General features: G+C 45.3%; 1 protein-coding gene across 1 annotated transcript in view; it reads right to left on the bottom strand.

Moving 5' to 3' along the window:
• Positions 1 to 25,229, bottom strand: part of CACNA1B (calcium voltage-gated channel subunit alpha1 B) — a 317,851-nt gene that overhangs the window by 135,955 nt on the left and 156,667 nt on the right. Inside the window, exons 8-11 of the mRNA XM_060270557.1 lie at positions 21,329 to 21,444; positions 9,747 to 9,803; positions 8,579 to 8,653; positions 2,291 to 2,380 (exon numbers count right to left, since the gene is read on the bottom strand). Of these exons, the coding sequence (XP_060126540.1) occupies positions 2,291 to 2,380; positions 8,579 to 8,653; positions 9,747 to 9,803; positions 21,329 to 21,444 (338 nt within the window). The remainder of the gene's footprint in view (positions 1 to 2,290; positions 2,381 to 8,578; positions 8,654 to 9,746; positions 9,804 to 21,328; positions 21,445 to 25,229) is intronic.

Raw genomic sequence — 25,229 nt, forward strand, 5'->3', positions numbered from 1 at the left:
CGACTTGCTCAGTAATTCCCTGAAAATTGTCTGCAAGGACCTCACAATTACTTTTTCAAAGCATTATGATAATTGACTCTCTCTCTCTCTCTCTCTCTCTCTCTCTCTATATATATATATATATATATATATATATATAAACACCTTGGTAACATGAGTGAAAGAAACGGCACCTTAAAAAACAACAACACTACAGCTGCAATCTTAACACACTTGCCTGGGAATAAACTCCTCTGAATTAAACGCAACTTATTCCTGAGCAGACATAGGAACATTAGCAGATGCCTTATTCCAAGCCAGACCACTCCTCCATATTGCACAGTATTGTTTACTCTAACTTAAGGTTTCCATATGTCTGGTTTTCCCCAGATATGTCTTCTTTTTAAAGTTCACAATTTCAGCCTGGGTAGATTTTTAAAATTATACAAAATGTCCAGTTTTGGTTGTTGCTGCTGCCTGATTATGTCTGTTCCATGTGCTTGATGAGGCCGCTGGCCCTGCACGGTGGCAGCGATGGCTGCTCCTGATGAAGAGGGGGCACCCGGCACCAGCACAGATGCTGCTTTAGAGAGCTGTGCAGCTTTATCATAGGCAGATGCTAAAGTTGCCAGGGAAGGTCCAGTGGCTGAGGCAGCAGCTTACAACAAGCTTGCAATATGCAGCTGCAGCACTGGCAGCGGACAAGGCAACTTCAGCAGTATGGTGTAAGGTTACCAGACATCCCCATTGAAGTTGAAAAGTGTCCCTGGATTCATTGAAAAAAAATCTGGTAAGCTTAGTATGGTGGGCTCTGCAGCAACCAGCTAATTGATTGGAGGGTCAGTGATCTGGGTGGGAGATTGGATAGATCGGGGTGCAAACTGGACAGGGTGGTGGAAAACAAAGGCTGAAGAGGGAGAGAGGCGTGGGCGTGGCTCTTGCAGCAGTCAGGAGGAACTGGTAAAGCTGGGAGAGCTTTGCAGCCTCCACTTCCACACCAGAGCACAAGGGAGGGGGCGGAGAGGAGGGAGAACCGCTGAAAAATGAGAGGGGGGAGAAGTAAGCAGGATGGGGGAGGGAGGGAGCAAGGAGCTGGGAGGGAGAAGACGTTTGTGCAATCGGGGCAAGGAGGAAACCCACCAGATTGCCTCTGAATTGTTTAAAGCCCTGGATCTGTAGGCATATGTTTTGTTTTGTTTTTATCTCTAAAATATGTTAACCCTATACTAACTGGCAGTGGCTTTTCAGGGTTTTTAGAAAGATTGTCTCTCCCAGCCATGTCTGGAGATGCCAGAGATTCAACATGCAACCTTCTGCATGCAATCAGATGCTCTGCTACCAGACCATTGGCATAGTTAGGATTGCACACTTACAGTAATGTCAGCTGACTGGCAAGTGGTTTGGGGGAAATGATCTGGTGGGCTCAATTTGAACCCTGGACAGGCCAAGATTGACCCATGAGCTGATTCCGCATCCCTGCTCTAAGATGGTTACATTTTATGATGGAACTCAAAAGAAGCCTACACAACACCCATCTTCCATTAACAAGGTGCAATGCCAGTCGTCAATTCAGTAGCAAACTCTGTGTCACAGTCCGGTTGGTGGGCAGTTGAAGCCCTGGCTGGGGACGTGAGGACCAGAGGCAAGATAGAGGTGTAGAAGCAGGAACAGGTGCAGGGCTGAGGGTCCAGTAGCAGACAGTCGCAGGGTCAAGGAGCAAGGCAGAGGCGAAGGTCTGGGAGTCAAGAAGCAAGGCGTCGGCAAGGCGAGGGTCCAAGGAGCAAGGCGTCGGCAAGGCAAGGGTCCAAGGGTCGAGGATCAAGGCGTCGGCAAGGCAAGGGTCCAAGGAGCAAGAGGCCAGAGGCAACCAGGCAGGGATAGCGTTGCTGTGGCAAAGAGCTGAAGGGAAATGCTGAGCTTTTATCCCTCCCAGCTCCTGCCACCAGGTGCAGAGAGGTATCAAGTGGCCTCACCTGACTGGTCACTCCTTGCCTCTCCAGCACAAGCTGAGGCCTCACCTGAGTGGCCACTCCTTGCTTCTCCAGCACAAGCTGAGGCAGGCCCTAGTCCTGCAAAGCACTACAGGCCCCAGAGCCTGACTCCTGCCCATACTCCTGACACTCTGCTCACTTATGAGACTAACATTGCAAGTTCGATCTACTTCCTTTGGTTCTCTTTAGGCTTCACCACATTCTCATGAGGGTACCTAGCTTAGTTGTTTCATGAGACAATCTATCTAATAATAATAATAATAATAATAATAATAATAATAATAATAATAATAAATTGGTATATTAAACCTTACACTTACCAACAGAACAAACATCTGTGAAGTGGTCCTCCCCTTCTTCAGCATGGATCAGGTCATTTTTGCTCTTCTTGATTGTGGCTCTTTTCAGCACTAATGCAAAAGGGAGGAAAAAAGATGAGAAAAGGTGGTTAGGATCCGGCAACAGATAAACCCTCTCAACTCACACAAGCTTAGAGACCCAAATTGCCTCTCCACCTGGAGGCCAGAACAGCCACACACCACTAAGCCATTAGAAATCAATCTGCCAACAGCTTCCCTCACAGATTCTTTTGCCAGGGGTCATAATTTAGTTAGCCTTTCAGCTATGCTCAGCCCCCTCCATCTGCCCATGAACATCTTAAAATGAAAAGAGAGGGGAAGAGGCAAGGAGAGGGTGGGCAGCCTTGCAGATGCATCACACATTACTTCTTCCTTTACCAGGCATACAGGATCAGTGAAATAATAAATTATAATAATAAGTTTTTATTTATACCCCGCCCTTCCCCTTCAAAACCGGCCTCAAGGCGGCTGACACCAACAAAACCACAACAAAAAGTAAAAAAAAAGAAAAAAGAAAAACAATTAGTTAAAATACAGGTTAAAATACAATTTAAATTTTAAATTTTAAAATGCAGCCTCATTTTAAAATGGCCCAAATCAAAACCATAAGGGAGGAGAACATAGGGGTCAGACTGAGTCCAGGCCAAAGGCCAGGCGGAACAGCTCCGTCTTGCAGGCCCTGTGGAAAGATGTCAAATCCCGCAGGGCCCTGGTCTCCTGTGAGAAAGTGTTCCACCAAGTTGGGGCCAGTACTGAAAAGGCCCTGGCCCCAGTTGAGGCCAATCTAACAACTTTATGGCTCGGGAATCTGCAAAATGTTGTTATTTGTGGACCTTAAGGTCCTCTGCGGGGCATACCAGGAGAGGCGGTCTCGTAGGTACGAGGGTCCTAAGCCACATAGGGCTTTAAAGGTCAAAATCAACACCTTAAATCTGATCCTGTATTCCATCGGTAGCCAGTGCAGCTGGTGAAGCACTGGATGAATGTAGTCCCGCGGCAGGGATCCCGTAAGGAGCCTCACCGTGGCATTCTGCACCCGCTGGAGTTTCTGGTGAGCTTCACGGGCAGCCCCACGTAAAGAGAGTTACAATAATCAAGCCTGGAGGTGACCATCACATGGATCACTGTGGTCAGATCAGCGGCGGGGGGGGGGGAAGGTAAGGGACCAACTGCTTGATACGGCAGAGACGGAAAAATGCCACTTTAGCTGTGGCTGCCACCTACATATATGCTCCTACAAGAAACTCCTACAAAAGAAGAATGGATGAGCAGAACTTATAAGAAGAACTTATAAGAAGATGGACTATGCAGAAATGGCAAAGTTAACAGCTGAATTGAGAGAACCTAATGATGACAGCTTTGTGGAATAATGGAAGCCTTTTTGGACTATTTAAAGAAATATTATAGTATGATGAATTCAGGAGCATTTGAGGATTTGAGGCATGAGCAGCAGAAAGAATTAGCACTTACTGTAATTTTGTTATAAGAGCTAGAAGACAGAGTGCAGCAAAGGGGAAGAAAATAAAATCACCAAGGAAAACAGAATGGAAAGTATTAAAAATGTATTGAGGAGTATATGTGGAAATATTTCTTTTTCCTTGAAATTTAATTTTAAAATGTTAGAGAGAGAGAGAGAGAGAGAGAGAGAGAGAGAGAGAGAGAAGGATGCAATACTTTATAAATTTGTATTACTAAGCCATGAAGTAGGTTCACTTCATATCTGTTAGGAAAAAATATATTTATTTGTTTTGAAAGTTGTAATAACACATAGTGACTGTAACTGAAAATCCAAGAGTGCAGTAGCAAAAGAGAGAAGAGAAGAGAAGAGAGGAGGAGGAGGAGGAGGAGGAGGAGGAGGAGGAGGAGGAGGAGGAGGAGGGGAAGAAGAAGAAGAAGAAGAAGAAGAAGAAGAAGAAGAAGAAGAAGAAGAAGAAGAAGAAGAAGAAGAAGAAGAAGAAGAATCAAGATATTCATATTTCCCTAGCTGGTGTGGATGGTGAATGTTGGGCATCTAAATCTGAAGCATAAGAAATAAAATCTCACCAGATGACACAGAAGTCTGGGGACCCACAATATATTTGTTATTGTTTCTGCAACAGCCCAAATCCATAAGTTCTTATACCACAAAGAAAAATACATTTTGCAAAGTTCTCCATTAACAGACTATTGAAATCCTAGGTGCAACTTGCATCCATGTCAAAAGTTATTTAGACTAATGAGTTTTCATGTTATTAGTCCACATATTCAGTAATGATAATTGTGGAGAAACCTGAACAGGTGATTTAAACGTCTAATGTTCTTATAAAAGGCAGAAGTATTTTTGGTTTATGTAGATGATGGCTATGGAGGGAATGGTTGGTGAAAAGAAAATGGAGAAAGATATGTACAGTACTTCTGCCTCTGTCATAGCACTACAACTCAGAGTGCATCATAGAACTACTGAATTGGAAGAGACGTCTTCAAGTTCAGTCCTTCCATTCAATGCAGGATCTGCAATGCAGGGTGCAACTACTGCATCACTGACTGATGACTGAGTAGTACCACTGTCAAACAGCTCATCCCATTAAAACATTTCTATCCCATTAAAACATTTCTATCCCAGCCAACCTAGCAGTTCGAAAGCACATCAAAATGCAAGTAGATAAATAGGAACCGCTACAGCGGGAAGGTAAACAGCGTTTCCATGTGCTGCTCTGGTTTGCCAGAAGCGGCTTTGTCATGCTGGCCACATGACCTGGAAGCTATACGCTGGCTCCCTCGGCCAATAATGCGAGATGAGCGTGCAACCCCAGAGTCGGTCACGACTGGACCTAATGGTCAGGGGTCCCTTTACCTTTACCTTTTTATCCCAATTTTTAGCCATGGTCTACTTCCCTACAATTTTCATCCAAAAATCTTGCTCTCCAGAACAACAGAGAACAACAAGCCTGCTCATTTCCTACATGACATCTGAAGAGTGTTCTCTCCTGTGTCTCCCCATAAGCTTTTCCCAGTGAAAATGACTGGCAGTAATTTAAGGAGAAAACAAAGTGAATCAAATGAACTCCTTCTTCACAATGCAAAACAGATTTGTAGAATTTGCTGCTGCAAAATATAGCAGTGCCCCATTGCTTTCAAGTGGCTTTCATCTTTACTCTCAAGTTGCTTTATGGGGAGATTTGACAACGTTATGAAGGAAGAGAAGTCTGTCAATGGCTATTTGCCATGATGACTCTAAAGACCCTCCATGGTGAGGCAGTATATCAGAAGCCTGCTACTGGGAGGCAACCATGCAGAAGTGATGTTGCATGCATGTCCTATTTGTAGGACTGCCAGAAGCATGTAGCTGGTCACTCTTGGAAACAGGATACTGGATGAGATGGACCTTAAGTCTCATCCTACAGAGCTCTTTTTATGTTCCTAGTCAAGCCCATTTCTAGTTTCACCTACAGTAGGGATGGGGAGTCTGTGGTCCTTCAGGTGGTTCTGGGCTCCAACTCCAATCCTCCCAAACCATTGACCATGTTGTCTGGGGCTGCAGTCCAGTAATCACCTGGAGTGCCTTGTGTTTCTCCTTCCCTGACCCTCCGGAAGTTATTGGACTTCAACTCCCATCAGCCCCTGCTAGGAAGGCCAATGGGCAGGGGATGGTGGAAGTTGTAGTCCAGCATCATATAGCAGGACACAGGGTTGGCAGCCCAGCTGTGGAGGCCATTGTGGTTAAGGCCTCACACACAACATTACCAAGCAACAGTAGAAGAAGCCATAGAAGCCAAGCCAAGCCAAGCCAAAGAAACATCAAACATTGAAAACTGGTATAAGTCCAGTCCAAACATGATCCTCGGGGGGGGGGGGCTCTTCTGTTGGAACCCACCCCAAGGTCTCCTCAAGAGTATCCTCTTGAGGCCGCCCTGGTGAAGGAGGATTCTGCCTGCTCCTCCAAGTCTTCATTCCATGGAAGGTGAGGTTGACATCCAGCTCTAGGTTAGAGCCAGAGATTTTTAATAAATAAATAAATCCAAGGCTTAAGACTTACTCATCAAACTTACACACACACACACACACACACTGCCAGCATGGGAGGCCCAATCCAGACTGGTAGGTACTTTAGTATAAGACAGGGATGGAGAACCTGCGGTCTTCCAATGTTGCTGGAATACAGCTTCCCTTATTGATGAACTCTGACCATGCTCTTGGGATTTGCAGTCCAGCAAAATCTGTACTTCTGGATATATCTTTGTCACTAGAGGCTTGGAGTGCCTTTTACTAACTCTGGTTCAGCAGCTACAGCCATTCTCGGACAGGAATAGCCTGACCACTGTAGCCCTCTTTTTGGGAACCCTGAGGCAGGATAGCTGCAAAGCACTCTATGCGGGACACCCCCTGGGCCTGTCTTGGAGGCTCCAGCTGGTCCAGATGCCATGACAAGACCCCTGATGTGGGCACCTGGTCAATAACAGGTGACACCATTATTAAAACATCTGCACTGTTTACCCATCTACTTCTGAGCCAGGTTCAGGGTCTTTGTAGTAATCTGGAAAGTCCTGAATAACATGGGTCCAGTGTATCTCAGTGACCTCCTGAACCCTCATATACAACCTCAATCATTGAGATAAACTGCAGAAGCATCACTGGCTGTTCCTGGAGTTGGTAAGGCTCATTTGATAACAAGTACTAAGATTTAGCAGGCACCTTTGGTTTCAACTTTAACATGGTAACAACACACACAACGTAACAGGATGTTTTTGACTATGTAACTTCTATTTCAAACACTAGTCAACATGTAATATCTCACAAAGTGTAATTCCATAGACGAACACATGATGCAAACAGAACATATTGAGTGCGACCGATCAAGATTAGTACTTCAGTGTAAGGCAAGAATGGGGGACCTGCAGCCCTCCAGATATTTATTTATTTATAAATATTTATAAATATTTATATACCGTGGTACCTCGGTTTACAAACACAGTTGGTTCCGGAAGTCTGTACTTAACCTGAAGCGTACTTAACCTGAAGCGAACTTTCCCATTGAAAGTAATGGAAAGTGGATTAATCCGTTCCAGACGGTCCGCGGAGTACTTAAACTTAAGCGTACTTAACCTGAGGTGAACTTTCCCATTGAAAGTAATGGAAAGTGGATTAATCTGTTCCAGACGGGTCCGTGGAGTACTCAACCTGAAGCGTACTTAACCCGAGGTATGAGTGTAATTGGTTCTGGAAGTCCGTACTTAACCTGAAGCGTACTTAACCTGAAGCAAACTTTCTCATTGAAAGTAATGGAAAGAGGATTAATCCATTCCAGACGGTCCACGGAGTACCTAAACTGACAATTCTCAAACCAAGGCATACTTGAACCGAGGTATGACTGTACTACAATTAATAGCAGGGGGGAACAGAGCAAAAAAAATCATAAAGAAAAATCATATAAAATTGTTAAAATCAGAAATCAGCTGAATACAATGGGAAGATGCATTCTTAATGGCCTGTGTAACCCTCTGACAGAATAAAACATCATGCAAGAATATGAGTCTGCACAGCTGATGATGCCCAGTTGAGCGAAACAAGGTATTATCTCGGAAACCTTGTTGTGCCATACCTTCAGGTTTTCCATCTGATCCGGTATCTACATACAAGGAATGTTAGAATCCTCAAAGCAGTGATACGTGGAACATCGTAAAACAAGTACTGTATCACCATATTGTGGTTATTGCTAATATACTCGTTTAGGAACCGAATGGACTTTATTTCCTGACCATCCATTGGACTTTAATTTCTCTTGATATGTTCTGTTTGCATCGTGTGTTCATCTACATTTTGTGAGATATTACATGTTGAATTGTGTTTGAAATAGAAGTTACATAGCCAAAATCATCCTGTTGCGTGTGTTGCTTACCATGTTAAACCAAATTCTCATTAGTTTCAATGGGAGTTTTGGGGGCAATGTAATTGCAGGTGACCCCAATCTAGATCAGGACCACAATGGGGGAAATGGAACATTAAAGGACTATTACCCATCCCAGGGCCCTGACCACTCCGCACTGGAAACTTGTGAACCATAACCCTGCATTGAAGGACAAAACTGTGCTATCCAAGTCTCATGTAATTTGGCCCACAGTCATCCTCATTCAATATGAACTCTTTGCTGATTCATCACTGATCAGCCAGACCAATGGTGTTACTAGCTAGGTGTGAATGACCTATAGTACTCAGGAGCTTAAAGCCACAACTGATGCCCTCTAGAACCCTGACAAGTTGCCGTCCACTCACTGTTATAGGTGCCTCCGCTGCTAATCTCCACCACTGCCATGCCTCGCAGGATTGGGCCTTCTGAAGTGGCCCTCCCTGACAGTGAACAGGAGGAGAAAAGGGGAGAAGGGAACAGCAACAGAGGAAAGGGAGACAGCAGGGAGGAGGAAGAGGAGACACGAGAGGAGGAAAGACAGTCAGAAAAGGAAGAGGGAAAAGTCTTTTAATGGAACTTTAGTGAATTCTAACATCTTATGAGCCAGACGCCAAGAGGAGCAAGGGGACAGAAGTTCCCAGTTATCTTAGAGGGCCTTCAGAAGCAAGAGATGCACACAGATCTTGCTGGACTACATCCACAGCAATACAGCTTTGAGATTCTCTATCTTGGGGAAATGGTAAAAGTAAATATGGCTGCCTGGGACTGTATAGGTCAGGGATGTATAGTCAATGCTCTAAATGCCTTGCAGGGGGTTGGACTAGATGACCCTTGGATATTGTTATCTATCCTTCAAGCTTTCGGGGTTGGCAGTTGGGAACACCATCATAGCAAGCCTGACTGCTGCTGCATCAAATGCCTCTTGGGACATCCAGCTTGGGATGCGGGGAGAAAACCGAGTTTGTTTTCATTTTAATGAGAAAGTGCCTAATTTGCACTTCACGAACCATCAAGTGAACTGAAACACAGCTGTCCTTCAAAATCTGCCTTTTCTCTAAATGCAATTCTCTTACCAAGCAAAGTGAGCAGAAATGCATTGTCTTAGGGTAAAGTGTCCCTAAAGATGTATGTTTTCTTGAAAATAACATACACTAAATGCATAGTGTGCCTAAGAATGCACACATTTGTGAAAACAGCCTACAAAATAGTGCATTATATTTCGGGAAATTGCTTGTGAAAATTTGTTCATTTTGAGAAATTCGCACTAAAATGCTGGGGGGGGGGGTTCCTAAGTCTTTTTTAAAAAAATTCACAAATTGCTGTGAAAATGTGGTGAATTGAATCTGTGATTTTTTGGGGGGGGTTGCTGAATGAGAAACAGAGAGAAACTGAAATGGACTGGTTTATCTATCCCCACTTCCAGGCAACAAACACAGCATCCACCCTTTTTTGTTTCATGAAAAGCTACTGAGACACACACAGAGTATACAAACCTTATGCCAAAGAAGCCAAATGCAACACAAAGCAACCTACCATCAAGGGGGGACTTCTCTTCTGCGTTCTTGTCTTCTTCTGCTAACATCACCTCCTCTGGAAATAGAGAAAGAACAGTAAAAAAAGTGTGTGTGTGCGCGCACACACACACATATAGTTATATACCCTGCTTAGTCGGGAATATCAAAGTCAGCTCAACAACTATCACTCTTCCCCAATGGCATGAGTGTGGAAGCTGTGGTCCTACAGATGTTGTTAGACTCCAACTCCCATCAGGCCCAGTCAGCATGGCCAATGGCCCAGGTGGCGCTGTGGGTTAAACCACTGAGCCTAGGGCTTGCTGATCAGAAGGTCAGCGGTTCGAATCCCTGTGACGGGGTGAGCTCCCGTTGCCCGGTCCCAGCTCCTGCCAACCTAGCAGTTCGAAAGCACGTCAAAGTGCAAGTAGATAAATAGGAACCGCTACAGCGGGAAGGTAAACGGCGTTTCCGTGTGCTGCTCTGGTTCGCCAGAAGCGGCTTTGTCATGCTGGCCACATGACCTGGAAGCTATACGCCGGCTCCCTCGGCCAATAATGCGAGATGAGCGCGCAACCCCAGAGTCGGGCACGACTGGACCTAATGGTCAGGGGTCCCTTTACCTTTAAGGGAGGAGGAAGATATTTGATTCCCAACTCATTTAAAGCTGAATCAAACTCACACTTCTGCAAATGATATGTAAACTGAAACACAGCTTTGAAATTTTCATTGAATGATAGAATTGTAGAGTTGGAAGAGACCCCAAGGGTCATTTTGTCCAACCCCCTGAAATGCAGGAATCTCAACTAAACCATCCATTTTACTATGCGGTTCACCAGCCAAAATTTTATGAAAATATTAGGGGAAAGTTTCCATAAGAATGAATATAATGGTGAAAATAGCACAAAAAGATACAATGCATTGTGGGGAATGACTTGCTAAAATTTGCACAGTAGTCAAAACTGTATATAAAAAAATATGCATATCTGGAGATATTTGCACTAAAATACTGGCAAATTTTTATGACATGAGGGTTTTTTTTTAAAAAAAAAAAGCCAAAAAAATGTGGACAACCAAATTTAAGATAGGAAAAATGAGAAAATGTAAAAGACAAAATTGATAGATCTTTCCATCCATGGTCAGGGATGATAGGAGCTTCAGTCCAGTAACATGTGGTGTTCCTTGCATTCTCCATGCCTGTTGAATGAGTGACATCATTTCTGTTTTCAGGGTGGCCGAAACAAGATCCATATGAGATACTCACAACCAAACTCTGATAGCAACAGCCCTCTCCCCAGTGGTGTAGCGTGGGAGGCAGACCGGCGGTTGACCCAGATGCAAAATTGCTAGGGACGTAAAATTTCAACACCTTGTGCTGCCTGATTACAGCTGTGCACTTTTGTTAATGGGCTCCATTGAAAATAGCATCTCCATGAGAAACAGGAAGTGACCTCTCCAGAACAACTCTTTTTTGCTTATTTCTGTGGCTGTGATCTCATGGGTGATGCAGACGCTGTTAGGCAGTTGAATGCATGTGCATACTCTGTTCATTTCTCTCCCACCTAGCCCCTCCATGTGGCCCCAGGTGCTGGCAAGCCACACTACACCACTGCCTCTCCCCACCAGTGATTCCTAGAACCTGGCCCCCAGTGGCATAGTGTCGCCGACTGTGAATAGCCATCATGCCTACCAGCTATTGATAGTCTAACCCTCTATCAATTTGTTCGATCCTGTTTTAAACCCACCCAGTTGATGTCTATGTATTCCCAGTAGTGATGTATGGAAGTGAGAGCTGGACCATTAAGAAGGCTGATCGCCGATGAGTTGATGCTTTTGAATTATGGTGCTGGAGGAGACTCTTGAGTCCCATGGACTGCAAGAAGATCAAACCTATCCATTCTGGAGGAAATTAGCCCTAAGTGCTCACTGGAAGGACAGATCCTGAAGCTGAGGCTCCAATACTTTGGCCACCTCATGAGAAGAGAAGACTCCATGGAAAAGACCCTGATGTTGGGAAAGATTGAGGGTACAAGGAGAAGGGGACGACAGAAGATGAGATGGTTGGACAGTATTTTCAAAGCTACGAACATGAGTCTGACCAAACTGCGGGAAGCAGTGGAAGACAGGAGTGCCTGGCGTGCTCTGGTCCATGGGGTCACAAAGAGTCAGACACGACTAAACAACTAAACAACAACACAGTGGTACCTTGGGTTACAAATGCTTCAGGTTACAGACTCCGCTAACCCAAAAATAGTACCTCGGGTTAAGAACTTTGCTTCAGGATGAGAACAGAAATCGTGCTCCGGCGGCGTGGCGGCAGCAGGAGGCCCCATTAGCTAAAGTGGTACTTCAGGTTAAGAACAGTTTCAGTTTATGAACGGACCTCTGGAACGAATTAAATTCTTAACCAGAGGTACACTGTACGCTAGTTTGACAGCCACAGACAGGAAGTCCCTACAGAGGGTGGTAAATACAGCACATGATATTATGGGCTGTCCCCTGAGTTCACTAAATGACATCGCAGGAGACCGCTGCCTCAGGAGAGGAAGGAAAATTCTCAGGGATGACTCACACCCCAGCCAGCACCTCTTTAATCTCCTACCTTCAGGCAGAAGATACAGAAGTATAGCCAGCCACACCTACAGGTTAAATAACAGTTTTTATCTGTGGGCTGTTGGGCTGCTGAATGGAAAAAGAATAGTGGTGCAATTGACTTCCGACAAGCCCACAGAGCGTGAACAAGACTCTGCACACAGGTGGTGTAGTGACAATAAAGCTTTATTATTATTATTATTATTATTATTATTATTATTATTATTATTATTATTTATATTATGTGTTCCCTCATCATCAAGTGCTACTGCTAGAAGTACACAATGACTTCTGAACATCACCCCCTTTGACCCTGAGCTCAGATTAATGCAAGATTATTGGTGTCTCTCAGGCCATAACTATGCTTATTCTGTACTTCTAGGGCTTGTGTCCTTTTTCTTGAAGGAAGGATGTCGAGATTTCATCTCATTTGTTTGCATCTTTAAATTCTTAGAGATTGACTCAGCAGCAACATTTTAGATTAAATGTTGGGAACAAAGGACACTGAATGCCTGGGGAAAGATTGGACTAGTGGATTTATCTCCCAACAAAACAACAGCAGTGTCATTAAGAAAGCGGGGGGCATATGTGTCAAATGAAAAAGCTAAAATACAGCCAATGATTATTATTTTCTAAATCCATAGCAAATCTGGTGGTGGGGGGTGTAACAGAGCACAGTCTGTCTAGCCTTACACAGCAGAAGCCTCTCTTTGAAGAGAAGGGTTGATACAGGCCAGTCTTCTGTCTGAAAGAGTCATCTGTTTGAATGTCCAAGTGCAGTTAAAAGACCTAAGACTGAAGACCAGGGCTGCATTCACACAGAAGCTTATTCCATTTTCCTGACATTTTCCTGTGTGTGTGTGTGTGTGTGTGTGTGTGTGTGTGTGTGTGTGTGTGTGTGTAATTTAAAGTTTTTGTGACAGAGAAGTAAAAACTAGGGGGGACTTACAACCCACAATCATTCAAAATAAATCAAATTACAAACACAACCATTTTACTTTTATATCACATTCTCAATAATTTTCCAAATACCACCCTCTACTTCCCTCCCCCCCACTTCCCCTCATCTATGTGAGATCTTATTGGCATTTGTATTATTGTTTCTTGTTGTGTTAGCAGTTATTTATACTTAATAGTCATATCCTTTATAACATCATCTTGTATCCTTGTGAGTCTTTCCTTTTTTGTTAATATTACACTTAATTTCCATATCCCTGTTTTTTCATATATATCTCTACACACTCCCACTCTCTCTTAATTTTTTGCTTGGCGCAGCCCCTAATTGATGCTGTTAATTTTGCCATCTCCATAAATTCACAGATCTTAATTCTCCACTCTGATAATTCTGGTATTTTTCCTGTTTTCCAATTTTTTGCCACTAGTAATCTAGCCGCTGCTGTCACATAGAGGAATATATTCTTTTTCTCTTTGGGGATATTGTTGGTTATTAAGCCTAACAGATATGGTTTTTTGAGAATTGTGCTCTTAAATATTCTTTTCAACTCTTCATGTATCTTGGTCCAAAATTGTTTAATCACCTTACACCCCCACCACATATGGTGCATTGTTCCCACCTCCGCTTTACATCTCCAACAAAGGTTTGATTTTTTAAAAATAGATCTTTGCCAATTTTACTGGGGTGAAATATCCACATTATATTTGAGCTCTCAGATGACATAAAAGCCACTTCTGAAAAATTAATGCAATATAGTGTCTGTTTAGCACTCATTTCTATGTTATCTGATTCCAGAATAAAAATCCATTTAGAGCCTCCTTAATCTGGAAAATCATGTCAAGTGATGAAATTTGGAGTGGCATACTGGCATACGGAACTTTCCTGCTGTTTTCACGGGGAAATCATGGGGCAACAGAAGCATGCATGTGCAGAAAGAGGCGGAGTAGTGCCTATGTCTGATTATGTTCATTGCTGTGTCACACCAAGTCCCCCTGCCAGAGAAGATAGGTTGGGGAAACCAATTGCTGGGAGTCACAGGTGGGCAGAGTTCTATTGTGCTCAGGTTCTGCTTGTGGGCTTCCCATCAGGGCACCTGAGTAGCCACTGTGAGAATACAGTAGAATGCTAGTTGGGCCTTTGGCCTGGTCTAGCTGGGCTCTCCTTATGTTTTTCTGTTCATGGGCTAGGAAGTTGCCCATCAGCTCTGAGCACCTGCATAGTTGCCGGAGCAGGCACCCAGGTCACACGGTCACGTACATCAGCATTATGGTGATTTATATTGTATTCTGATATTTATATTAATGAGCACTCACACTTTACATTGTGGGTGCCCTTTGCCCCTCAGTGTAAATTTTTGGAGGTTCACGCCCAGCCTCAGTAATCAAGTTTCTTGCTGGGAGGTGGGGACAGCCCCAGTATAAATAGGGGGTGGCGCCAACAATAGACAGGCAGTCGGCTCTGGAGATTCACCCACCCTACCCTCCCTTTGTTTAATGTTTCTTGTTTGCAGGTTAACTTTTTCTTCCTGTTTAGTAGGTGCTGCTACGGTCTTTGACTGGTTGCTGTTGAAGGATTGGGAAGAAATTTTCCTGCATTGGCAGGTTTTGTCTTCCCCTTAGCAATTTGTCACAACTTTGGCGGTTATGGCCTTGGGTGGAATTCTTTAGTCTTTCCTTCCCTACCATGTTTTCCCCAAAATAAGACACTGTCTTATATTTATTTTTCCTCAAGAAGACACACTATGGCTTATTTTCAGGGGATGTCTTATCTTTATTACGCATCCAGCCCATAGCTGCCAAGTCTCCCGTATTCCCCAGGAAACCCCCGTTTTTCCAGCCGTTTCCCACTGGCAGCCCGGATTTAAAAGACCCCCGTAAATCCCCCCGGATTCTGACCGTTCTGGGGAGGCTCCTTCTGCGCATGTCTGGAGTCTCTGGACATGCGCAGAAGTGATTTCTGGCGCTGTGGCCATTTTGGAAATGGGCAGAGCATGCGTAGAAGTGACTTCCGGTGCTGCTCTGCCCAGTTCCAAAATGGCCGCAGCGCGACTTCCAGTGCCGCATTGCTGCCGATCCCAGATTTTTCAATCTGGGAGTTGGCACCTATGATCCAGCCTCACCTCTTCCTTGGGGCCCTCCAGAACTGCGCCTATCACTTTGTCTTATTTTCAGGGTATGGCTTATATTGCGCAAATGCTTAGAGATCCTGCTACGGCTTATTTTATGAGTATGTCCTATTTTCGGGGAAACAGGGTATATGGGGGTGTGTGAAGTGGTGACTCACCCCCCCCTGCAGTGGCAATTCCAGGGTCTCCTGGGTTGTATGATGGGTGTCACTGGCCATACACTAAAAGGTTGTCAGTTAACTACCCTGCATGAGGGGATATGGGCTTGGCTGCCTGCTACACATATGTCTCACAGAGCACCCCATATCCCATTTACCCTGATGTCCCCCGGTTCCCCTGGCTGTGGATCTGGGAGGGATACATGCCCAAGGCCTAAGCCAAGGTCTTCCTACATTCAGAAGTTTAAATAAAGTTGTGGCCTAATTTTAATTCCATAACACGTCAGAGTCTTTATTCCTTCCTTATGATCTCTGGGGGCTGGGGCTGTCGCCGCCTGGTCATGCGACAGTAATTATTTAGAATATTGCACATTGATGCAAATCCAAGGCTTTTCTTTGATGTGTTTCCTCTTTTTCCCGATGTGGCCTAAACAATTACTGTAGCTAATCAAATATTCTGTATGCCTATCCAGTTATCTCTGGCTTGTTTGGGGCAGGGCCGGCCCTACGGCCAGGCTGGATGGCGCAGGGCACCAGGGGGCGCCGCGCAGCTGCGCCCGCATGCCACGCTGGGAAACGGGGTGGGCCGGGGGGCACCGGAGGGATCCATTGCACCAGGGCGCCAGATATGCTTAAAACAGCCCTGGTTTTGGCAAAGTACCCCACATGAAGCATAGCCACGGCTCCACACAGCTTTCAAGGTGAATTCAGCAGCTCTTCGAACCCGACAAGAAAAGTTAAGTGAGACATGCCATATTGTCATAGGCCACCAATTCTGGGAGAAAGGGAATTACCTTAACTATTGTTGTTGTTGTTATTACCACCATCAATGCACCCTCAGTACTGAAAGCATGTGCCAAAGGAAGAGACTCGGGAAGAAAATAGAACACAAGCAGCTCGACTCAGTTTGAACTATAAACCTTTTAGGTCTCCTGCGAATAATCCCCCCTTCAGCTAAATGTAATATGCCCTTGTCTTCAAAACATCATTGGGGCAGGTGGTGGTGGTGAGGAATTTCTAGACAAGAGGGATGCTCTGAAATTCATCACAACAGTTTGGGGTTTAGTAAAGGCAGGTTGCAGGGGAAACAAGTTTGTTTTCTACAGATTCAGTCAGCATGCCCTGGAGGTTCTTCGTAATTCTTACAGTAGCACGATTATAATCCTGTTCTTTCATCTTCCACCACCTGCCACCCTATTGAAGATGGGAAGATGCAGCTGACACTTCTTCCCAGAATATGGTTACCAGATTTTTTTCAATGAATCCGGGGACACTTTTTATTATTATTTAAAAGCTGAGTAGCAACAAGGAGTCAGTAGTGGGGATGGTGAGGCAAAAGATCCTGGGCCCAAGCACACATGCATATTGTATAAAGGTGCAAAGCCCTTCTTTCACACCCTGTGAAACATAAATGCGCAGAGTTTTAAAAAAACTGGGCAATGGTGCGCTGCCTGCCCATGACTCTTGAGCCTCCCCTGATCTCCTGCCCTCCTTCTCCCTTTGTTCTGACTGATTGGGGGAGTCTTGGGAGTCGCAGACGGGTGGCCATTGCCCAGAAGGGGCGCAAGGCACACGGTTTCTCTGCCAGGCAAGGTGCTAAGCCCTTCTTTTGCACCCTGTGAAACATAAATGGGTAAAGTTTTTTTAAAAAAACTGGGCAACAGCCACCCACCCACAACTCCCGAGCCCCCCCCCCCGATCAGTCAAAACAAAGGGGGGAAAGGGAAGGACATCTGTACTGCTGAACGTCCCCAGTTCCCCTTTGGCAGTGGTGGCAGCAGCAGCAGTCAGCTCAGGCTCAGGGCACAACCCCTCTCTGGGTTGACCAACCAAAGAGTCCCAGGATTCCTTTAACAGAAAACGCATCACATAGGGATTGCCAGAGCGCTCTGCTACCCCTATCACCTGAACCAGAGCCTATCCGCAACCTTTAAAGTTGTGACAATTTGCTACGCGGCAGGCGAAACCCAAATGGCACCAGCCAATCAGCCAAGTGGGGGAAATTCCTGCCGTGCCCCTGTCCCAATGACAGACAACACACAATGGCATAGCAAGGTCAAGCGTGCAAGCCCTAAATATAGGGAGAGGTGGGCAGGTATTCTGATGCACTGGGCCAAAAGAGGAGAAGCTCAGGGACACGTGCATGGGCTTATATAGAGGTCCCTTGATGGACTTTAGCTGGCATCCCATTGGTCTAACTGCACCCAGCTTCGAGGGACCTCCAATAGGGTGTTGTGGCCATCCAAACGTTCCCACCCACAACACAGGGTTTGGTTGCCAGGTCATACCACAACACAAGCCCTCTTGTTAGGGAGGACCCGATTTTCAAGCAGGGTGGCATCCCGTTTGCACCAGGGAAGGCCCCAGTGGATGCATGTGTGGGTAAAATGCTGATGATCCCATAGGGAGCTGACTGTTCATTAGGGACCCCATTTTCTTTTTCACTGTGCACAGTGTCAGCTTCAGGGCAATCCTCCCCCACCCAGTAAAATACAATAAAGCTGTGTGCATCTTAGCCACAGTGTCTGTGTTCTGCTTTCCCTGTCAGAGGCAGGATGCCTCTAACTGCCAGTTGCTGGGAATCACAAGTGGGGAGAGTGCTGTTGAACTCAGGTTACCCTTTCAGGCTTCCCACTAGGGCACCTGGCTGGCCACTGTGAGAACAGCATGCTGGACATGGTGGGCATTTGGCCTGATCCAGCAGGGCTCATCTCATGACCCCATCTTACTTTATTTCAGTCTCACACCTTCATCTCCAAAAGAGGGCTACCAGTAACCCACCTTGCAGCCTGGCTGATCTAAGGACAAACCCAACTCAACCAGGACTAAAAATTACATTGCAATAAAAAACACAAAAAACACTTTAAAAAAAACCCATCCCAAACAGAAACCCCTCAAACACTGCCATATAAATTATAAAGTACTTGTGGTAGTGGCTATTACTCTGAGCTGGAAACAGAGCCAGAGCTATCAACAAACCAAAGGTACATTTTATGAATGGGGAAAATAAAATGAATGGCTCTTTTTTCCTGAACGCCGGGAAACTGTAGAGTTGTCATGCAGAGATAAACTGAGGTTTGCTAATTATAAGCAGTTCTCATTGAGCAACAGCAATCAGGAAGGCTGTCCAAAGTTCCAACGGCCACTTAAGATATAAACTGACATTTGCTCCAATAGCCCAACCATTCCATATGCACCCGTCCACCTGCTTTTGATCTGAATGGAGCCAGACAGTCCCTTATATACAAACATACAGACACAACAATGGAAAGAAAGGGCAGAACTAATTGGGCTGCACAGCAGGGTTGGGTGATCTTATTCAGCCTGTGGGCCTTATTCTGTTATGGGAAGCCTACCGGAAGCCACGTGGTAGTGTTGGGTGGAACTAGAAGCAAAAGAGGGGCGGGGTGACCAATGTTAATTTACCTCTTTCTCTCCTCCATCCAGACAGGCAAGAAGCATTATCAATGTCCAAGGCCACATTCTAGCTAGACAGAAACACTCAAGGAGGTGGTAAAGTAGGGGTGGTGAGGGGAATGTGCTGGGAAGAAGGAGTGTGGATGTCATGGACTGGTTGGAAACAGGGGAATGGTGGGAGGAACCAGCTGAAGAACCCCCAAGAGAAGAAGGTTCAGAGCTCAGGGAGTGGTAGTGGGAATACATGAGTGGTCAGAGGGAGAAGAAAGAGAAGACTAGGAGGAGGAGGTATCGGAAGCCGAAGAGGGAACAGGGCTTAGTGAGCTGAGAGAGTCGATGGCAGAGAGTCCAGAATCAGAAGCAGGGGGATGGGATGAGGGGGACCAAGAGGCAGAGATGAATCAGACTGGTGAAGAGTCACAAGTGTCTTCCCCCTCCTGTGATGACAAGCCACCCAGAACCTTTGTCACCCAGAACCAGAAGAGACATGAAAAGGGTGGAGGAGAGGTTGGCTTCACGCAAGTGCAGTGTCATGGATGGGCTGGATGCAGGGGAGTGGAAGCAGGCACCAGCAGGGGAACTCCCAAGGGAACCCAGGGGATTGGTGGTGGGACGACAATGTGTGGTCAGAGGGAGACGAGGAGCAGATTGGGAGGAGATGTCAGAAGCTGAAGAAGCAACAGGGTTTAGTGAGCAGAAAGAGGATGAGGCAGAGAACGGTCCAGACTCAGAGGCAGGGAGGAGAGGGACCAAGAAACAGAGATGAGGCAGGCTGCTGAAGAATCCAGGGAGTCCCCCCTCCTGCTGTGACCAGCTCTCCTCCCCCCTGGCCTCCCAGAACACGCGGGGAAATGAAGAGGGCAGAAGAACAAGAGACAACTTGACAGAGTCTTAGGCTGCTGGGGAAGGAACTGGGGGGTGATCCTTAAAGAGTGGGAGGTGTGGACCTTCAGTTCTCACAACTGCCTCATTGGGACAAGATCAACTGGGAAGAGTTGCTGTGAGTTGTGTGGAGCAAACTAAAGGCTGACTGCTCTCGACAAGGCAGGAGAAAAAACTGGAGATATGCCGACCCACTTCCCAGAAATCTCTGCTCCTGCCTCACCATGTGACAAGAGATATTACCCAATCCAGCAGCGGCATGACACCAGAAATAAATTGAGATTTCCATGATAGTCAGGAGGCAGCTAGAAAACCAGCAATACCAACCAACCATGCCTTTTTTTGTTTGTGAGTGGGGGTGGGAAGAAGCCCTGTCTCCAGGTGAAAAGGTGAGGGTGCTGGGCTCAATGGCTCCAACCAAGGACAGCCACAGCAAGCTACCGTAGTGAGCTGTGGAAACAGGCACCCCACCCCCACCCCAAAAAGGATCCTGATTTATGCTGCAGGAGAAAATCATCTGTTTGGAAAGAATGAAAGACACTAATTTCTGCTTTGCTTGAAGGGGGAAAGGCAAGAGGTAGGCAATATTTTAAGTCATGTTTTTTCCTTGGGCATCTGTGTTATCTACCCTCCCCTAGACTCGAGCAATGGAATGTAAAGTCTTCAGGAAGAGTGGACTTTAAAGGTACCTCTTTGCAATGGATTTATTTTATGACTAAGGACTTTGCCTGAAAGGTGACAGAGAGTAACAACCTTGAGGGACTTTTGTGGGATTTTGACCACCCTTGGAACTTATATTGTGAAATAAAAATAGTAAAGAAAAAAAGATTTGTAACAACTGGATGGACTGTCTGTTACACACTCTGAAGAGAGTAAACTGTGGAGTTGGTGGTAATGGAACTGAACATCAACAGGATGGACTGCAGGGAGATTTATTAGTTTAAGGGGGAGGATGAGGAGGAGATATAGATTTTGTTGAGATTACATCACCCTACCCCAATTTGAAGCTTGAAGCTGGAAATAAGAACAGTGAAAGGGACAGGATGGACCGCAGCATGTAACATATTGATGGCTTCTGAGACTTTCAGACAGAGAAGAAGAGATATGGATTATGTTTATTTATTAATGGGGAGAAGGGATGATAGCTGGAAAAGTTATTTTATTGGGAGCAACAAAGGAGGGAGAAAAATAGAGGGGACATTGATGGGGGAGGTGAAGTCAACTTTTAAATTCAGATTAAATTTGTATTAATTTGAGCTCGCTGGGTCAGATTGAGTTCTGAATTAGTGCATGTCATCTAATTTACTGATAAATGTGACTTTGTTCATTTTATGATGTGGTTTGTCAGTTTCCTTTATAAGCTGCACTTCAGGGGATTTTTAGGGGAAAGGACCCACAGCATAGATGGGGAGGGTTGCTTTTATTTATTTTCCCACCTCCCAACACAAAAGAGCCAGAGACCCTTGATTCCTTACCTGCCTTAAAGATCCACTCCAAATAGCCATTGAGTTCTCTTTCAATCTGCTGCTGCCTCCGGAGCTTCAGGAAGGCCCTCCTGTTCTCAACTCTCTCTCGTTCTTTGGCAAACTCACTGCAGGGAAGGAAATGGACAAAACAATACAACTCTTGCCCATCTTTGAGTTCCCCAGCAGATTTCCAGGGGACTATTCCAACAGCTGGGCTCTGGATGGGGAGAGGCTATCAGCAGCACATCAGCCTAGTGCTTAAAAGCTTGCATTAGATGTCCATATATTACTGGGCAAAGTTCAAGGTTCTTTATAAAGTCCACAATGACTTGGGTCTAGGATACTTCAAGGACTGCTTGATATCCCTGCCCAAACACAGAGAATGCATCCGTCAATTTCGTCCCCCACCCCGCCCACCCCACACAGCTCAGACACATGGCTGGCATGCACCAGCTGCCATGCACTTAGTCTCATGGGCCTAACTCTGTGGAAACGGAGCCAGCATGGTTCTACGGTTCTTCCTCCACTCTCAAAGGCAGTATGCCTCTGATTGCCAACTGTGGGAATCACAAGTAGGGAGAGCGCTGTTGCGCTCAGGTTCTGCTTAAGAGTTTCCCAGAGGCATCTGGCTGGCCACTGCAAGAACAGGATGTTGGAGTAGATAGGCCATTGGCCTGATTCAGCAAGGCCTGCTTATATTTTTAGCTGGAGGCGACAATGCACAAGAGGCAGAAGGATCCCTGCTCACATATTTCCCATGTTGCATCCAGTCTGGCCAGATCCCACTCACAGCGTAGTGCAATTGCTACACCACACATTCTGGAGGAAACTGCTTTCCAAATACCCACCCTAAAATCCTGACTCTTCTCGTTAGCACCTATTTTGCAGAGGCCAGTTGACAGCCATTCTCAACTGTCATTCTTGCGGCTCCTGTCATGAGCCTATGATCCAAACACATATACATGCATCCATTGTGTGTGTACAGGTGGGGTGTGTGTGTGTTAATATGGTCTTCCTTGTGGGCCTGTCAAAACTGTCACTTCCATTTAGCCTGGAGGGTTTGCACGCGAGCAGCTCCAAAGTGCTTCCAAGCAACCCCACAGCACTCTGTTAATGGCAAACAGCACTTTCCAGCCCCGTGTTTATCTATCTCCAGCCTCCCCTTTCCTTTAACCCCTGGCCCTTGGCTCAGGGTACAAGGCAGCATTGCCTCTTGAGCATTAAACACCCAACTTGGCATTCAGCAAGCATTTCTTTCTCTCTTTCTCACTCTCTTAAAATGAATGCCCTCCCTTCTGGTTCAGTGCTTCAGATGGTGGCTCCATCACTCAGCTTTGATTTTTCATTGAGAAGGGGAAAGGGATCTGACAGCTAGGAAGGAGCAAATGCCTACATACTGAATTTGCCTGGTTAAGAGGGAGATGTCTTTCTTGTGCCAGTGACCTGCATTACCTGGCTATAAATCAGGTGACAGGGACAGGACTGTGGCAGGTAGACAGGGAAAGGTCAATAGATGCAATCTACACCTCTCCAATAGGAATGGATGGACCCACTAAAACCTCATTATAAGTATTTATTATTACATTTCTATCCAAACTTTCCTCTAAAGAGCTCAAGGTGGTGCATGCAGCTCTACTTCCTCCCCATTTTATCCTCACAACAACCTTGTGAGGTAGATTAGGCTGAGAGTAATTGGCCCTAGGTCACCCAGTGATCTTCATACTGGGAGGAGGGGTGGGTTTGAACCCGGGCCTCCCAGGTCTGAGTCCAGCATTCTAACCAGTATGCCAGATTCATTCATTTCTCACCTTTTATCTATATCTCAAAGCAATATACAAACTTACCATAAAAATGGCTTAAAATGGTTTTCAAAAACAATACTGTTTTCAGAAGGGATGGGAGTAATTCAGTCCTGTCCCATTTCCAGGAAGGTTTGTTAATGGAAATCCAGAAACACACATTTAAAAGCACTTATGATGTGTTTCAAGAGTGGAACCCTGTCTCCGTTACCACCCCAAAATTATTTCCCCTAGGGTTCGGTGGTCATCTGTCAGAGATCCTTTAGCTGTGATTCCTGCGTAGCACGGGACTGAACTTGATGACACTTGGGGTTCCTTCGAACTCGTCAGTTTTTATGATTCTATGGCGCATTAGGAAAGAAATTGAAAATAAAACTGCCGCTATCATAATGCCATCATACAAATCTATGGTGCAACCACATTTGGAATACTGTGTAGAGTTCTGGTCACCTCGCATCAAAAAGGATATTGTACAGCTGGAAAAAGGTTCAGAAAAGGGCAGCCAACCTGATCAAGGGAATAGAGTGGCTGCACTATGAGGTTTACAGAAAAGGTGATTAAGATGTAACATGATACAAGCAGGTAGGTAGCCGTGTTGGTCTGAGTCGAATCAAAATAAAAAAATTCCTTCAGTAGCACCTTAAAGACCAACTAAGTTTATATTTTGGTATGAGCTTTCGTGTGCATGCACACTTCTTCAGATACACTTCTTCAGATACACTTCTTCAGATACACTTCTTCAGATACACAGTATCTGAAGAAGTGTGCATGCACACGAAAGCTCATACCAAAATAAAAACTTAGTTGGTCTTTAAGGTGCTACTGAAGGAATTTTTTTATTATGATACAAGCAGTGATCCCCCCCCCCAGGGGATACTCAAGAGTACACAGTACAGGCACCTCTTTTTGTTGTTGTTAAAAAGTGTGTCACTTTCTGTAATAACTTCATGGTGAGAAACAGCACCTATTTTTCTGGGGGGGAGGGAGCATTGGATACAAGGCATAAACTTATGCATGACATGGAGAAATCGCACAGCGAAAAGGTTTTCCTCGCCCTCTCATTAATGCTAGAACTTATGTAAAAAAAAATTCCTTCAGTAGCACCTTAAAAACCAACTAAGTTTTTAAAAACCAACTAAGACTGATGTTGACTGCAATTGGTCCTGCGGGGACCAATTGGTCCTTGCTTTTCCCCGCAGGACCAATTGCAGTCATCATCAGTCGTTAACAGCCACCTACAGGTTTACCACTCCCATCAGCCCATCACCCATTCCCACCCACCCCACCCTCTGTATATACATAAGGGTCTGACTTCTGTTTCAAGTGTATCTGAAGAAGTGTGCATGCACACGAAAGCTCATACCAAAATAAAAACTTAGTTGGTCTTTAAGGTGCTACTGAAGGAATTTTTTTATTTTGATTCGACTCAGACCAACACGGCTACCTACCTGTAGCTAGAACTTATGGGCACCCAACAAAGCTGAATGTTGGAAGATTCGGGAGAGATCAAAGATTGTCCTTCTTCACACAGAGCATAGTTAACCTACGAAATCCACTCCCACGGGACGCAGTGATGACCACCAACTGGGGTGGATTTAAAAGAGGGTTAGACAAAGGCATGGAGGAGAGGGCTATCATTAAAAGCCAAGATCCCTCGAACCCTGTGAAACATGGCTGGTGGTAACTGGGGCCAGGGCTTTTTATGTAGTGGCCCCGTCCTGCAAAATGCCTGGCCGAGTGAGGTTTCTCTAAGGCCCGTCACTACATTGTTGGGTGGCTTAAAAAATAAAATAAAAAAGGCTGAGTTTCTTTTTTCCACTGATTTCTGAAGCAGGTGATTATTTTCTTTAACGTCCATTTTCTGATCTGGGGCTAGAGAGGTGGATCGCAATATATTTTAATATTGTGTGACATTTGGATTTGTTACTTGCCTTGGGTTTCTTTTGAAAATTTAAGCTTTTGATAAGCAGGAAGAGGCAGCAAGCTTGGGGGCTCAAGGGAAGCACAGGCCAAAACAAATCCATTTCAGGCTGGCCTAGACTCTGGAGGGACTTGGGCCCAATATAAAATAGATTCTGGAAGGCAGACCTGTAGAGTGTGGCGTCCAAATG

Source organism: Zootoca vivipara, chromosome Z, assembly GCF_963506605.1.
Source record: "Zootoca vivipara chromosome Z, rZooViv1.1, whole genome shotgun sequence".
Taxonomy (NCBI): domain Eukaryota; kingdom Metazoa; phylum Chordata; class Lepidosauria; order Squamata; family Lacertidae; genus Zootoca; species Zootoca vivipara.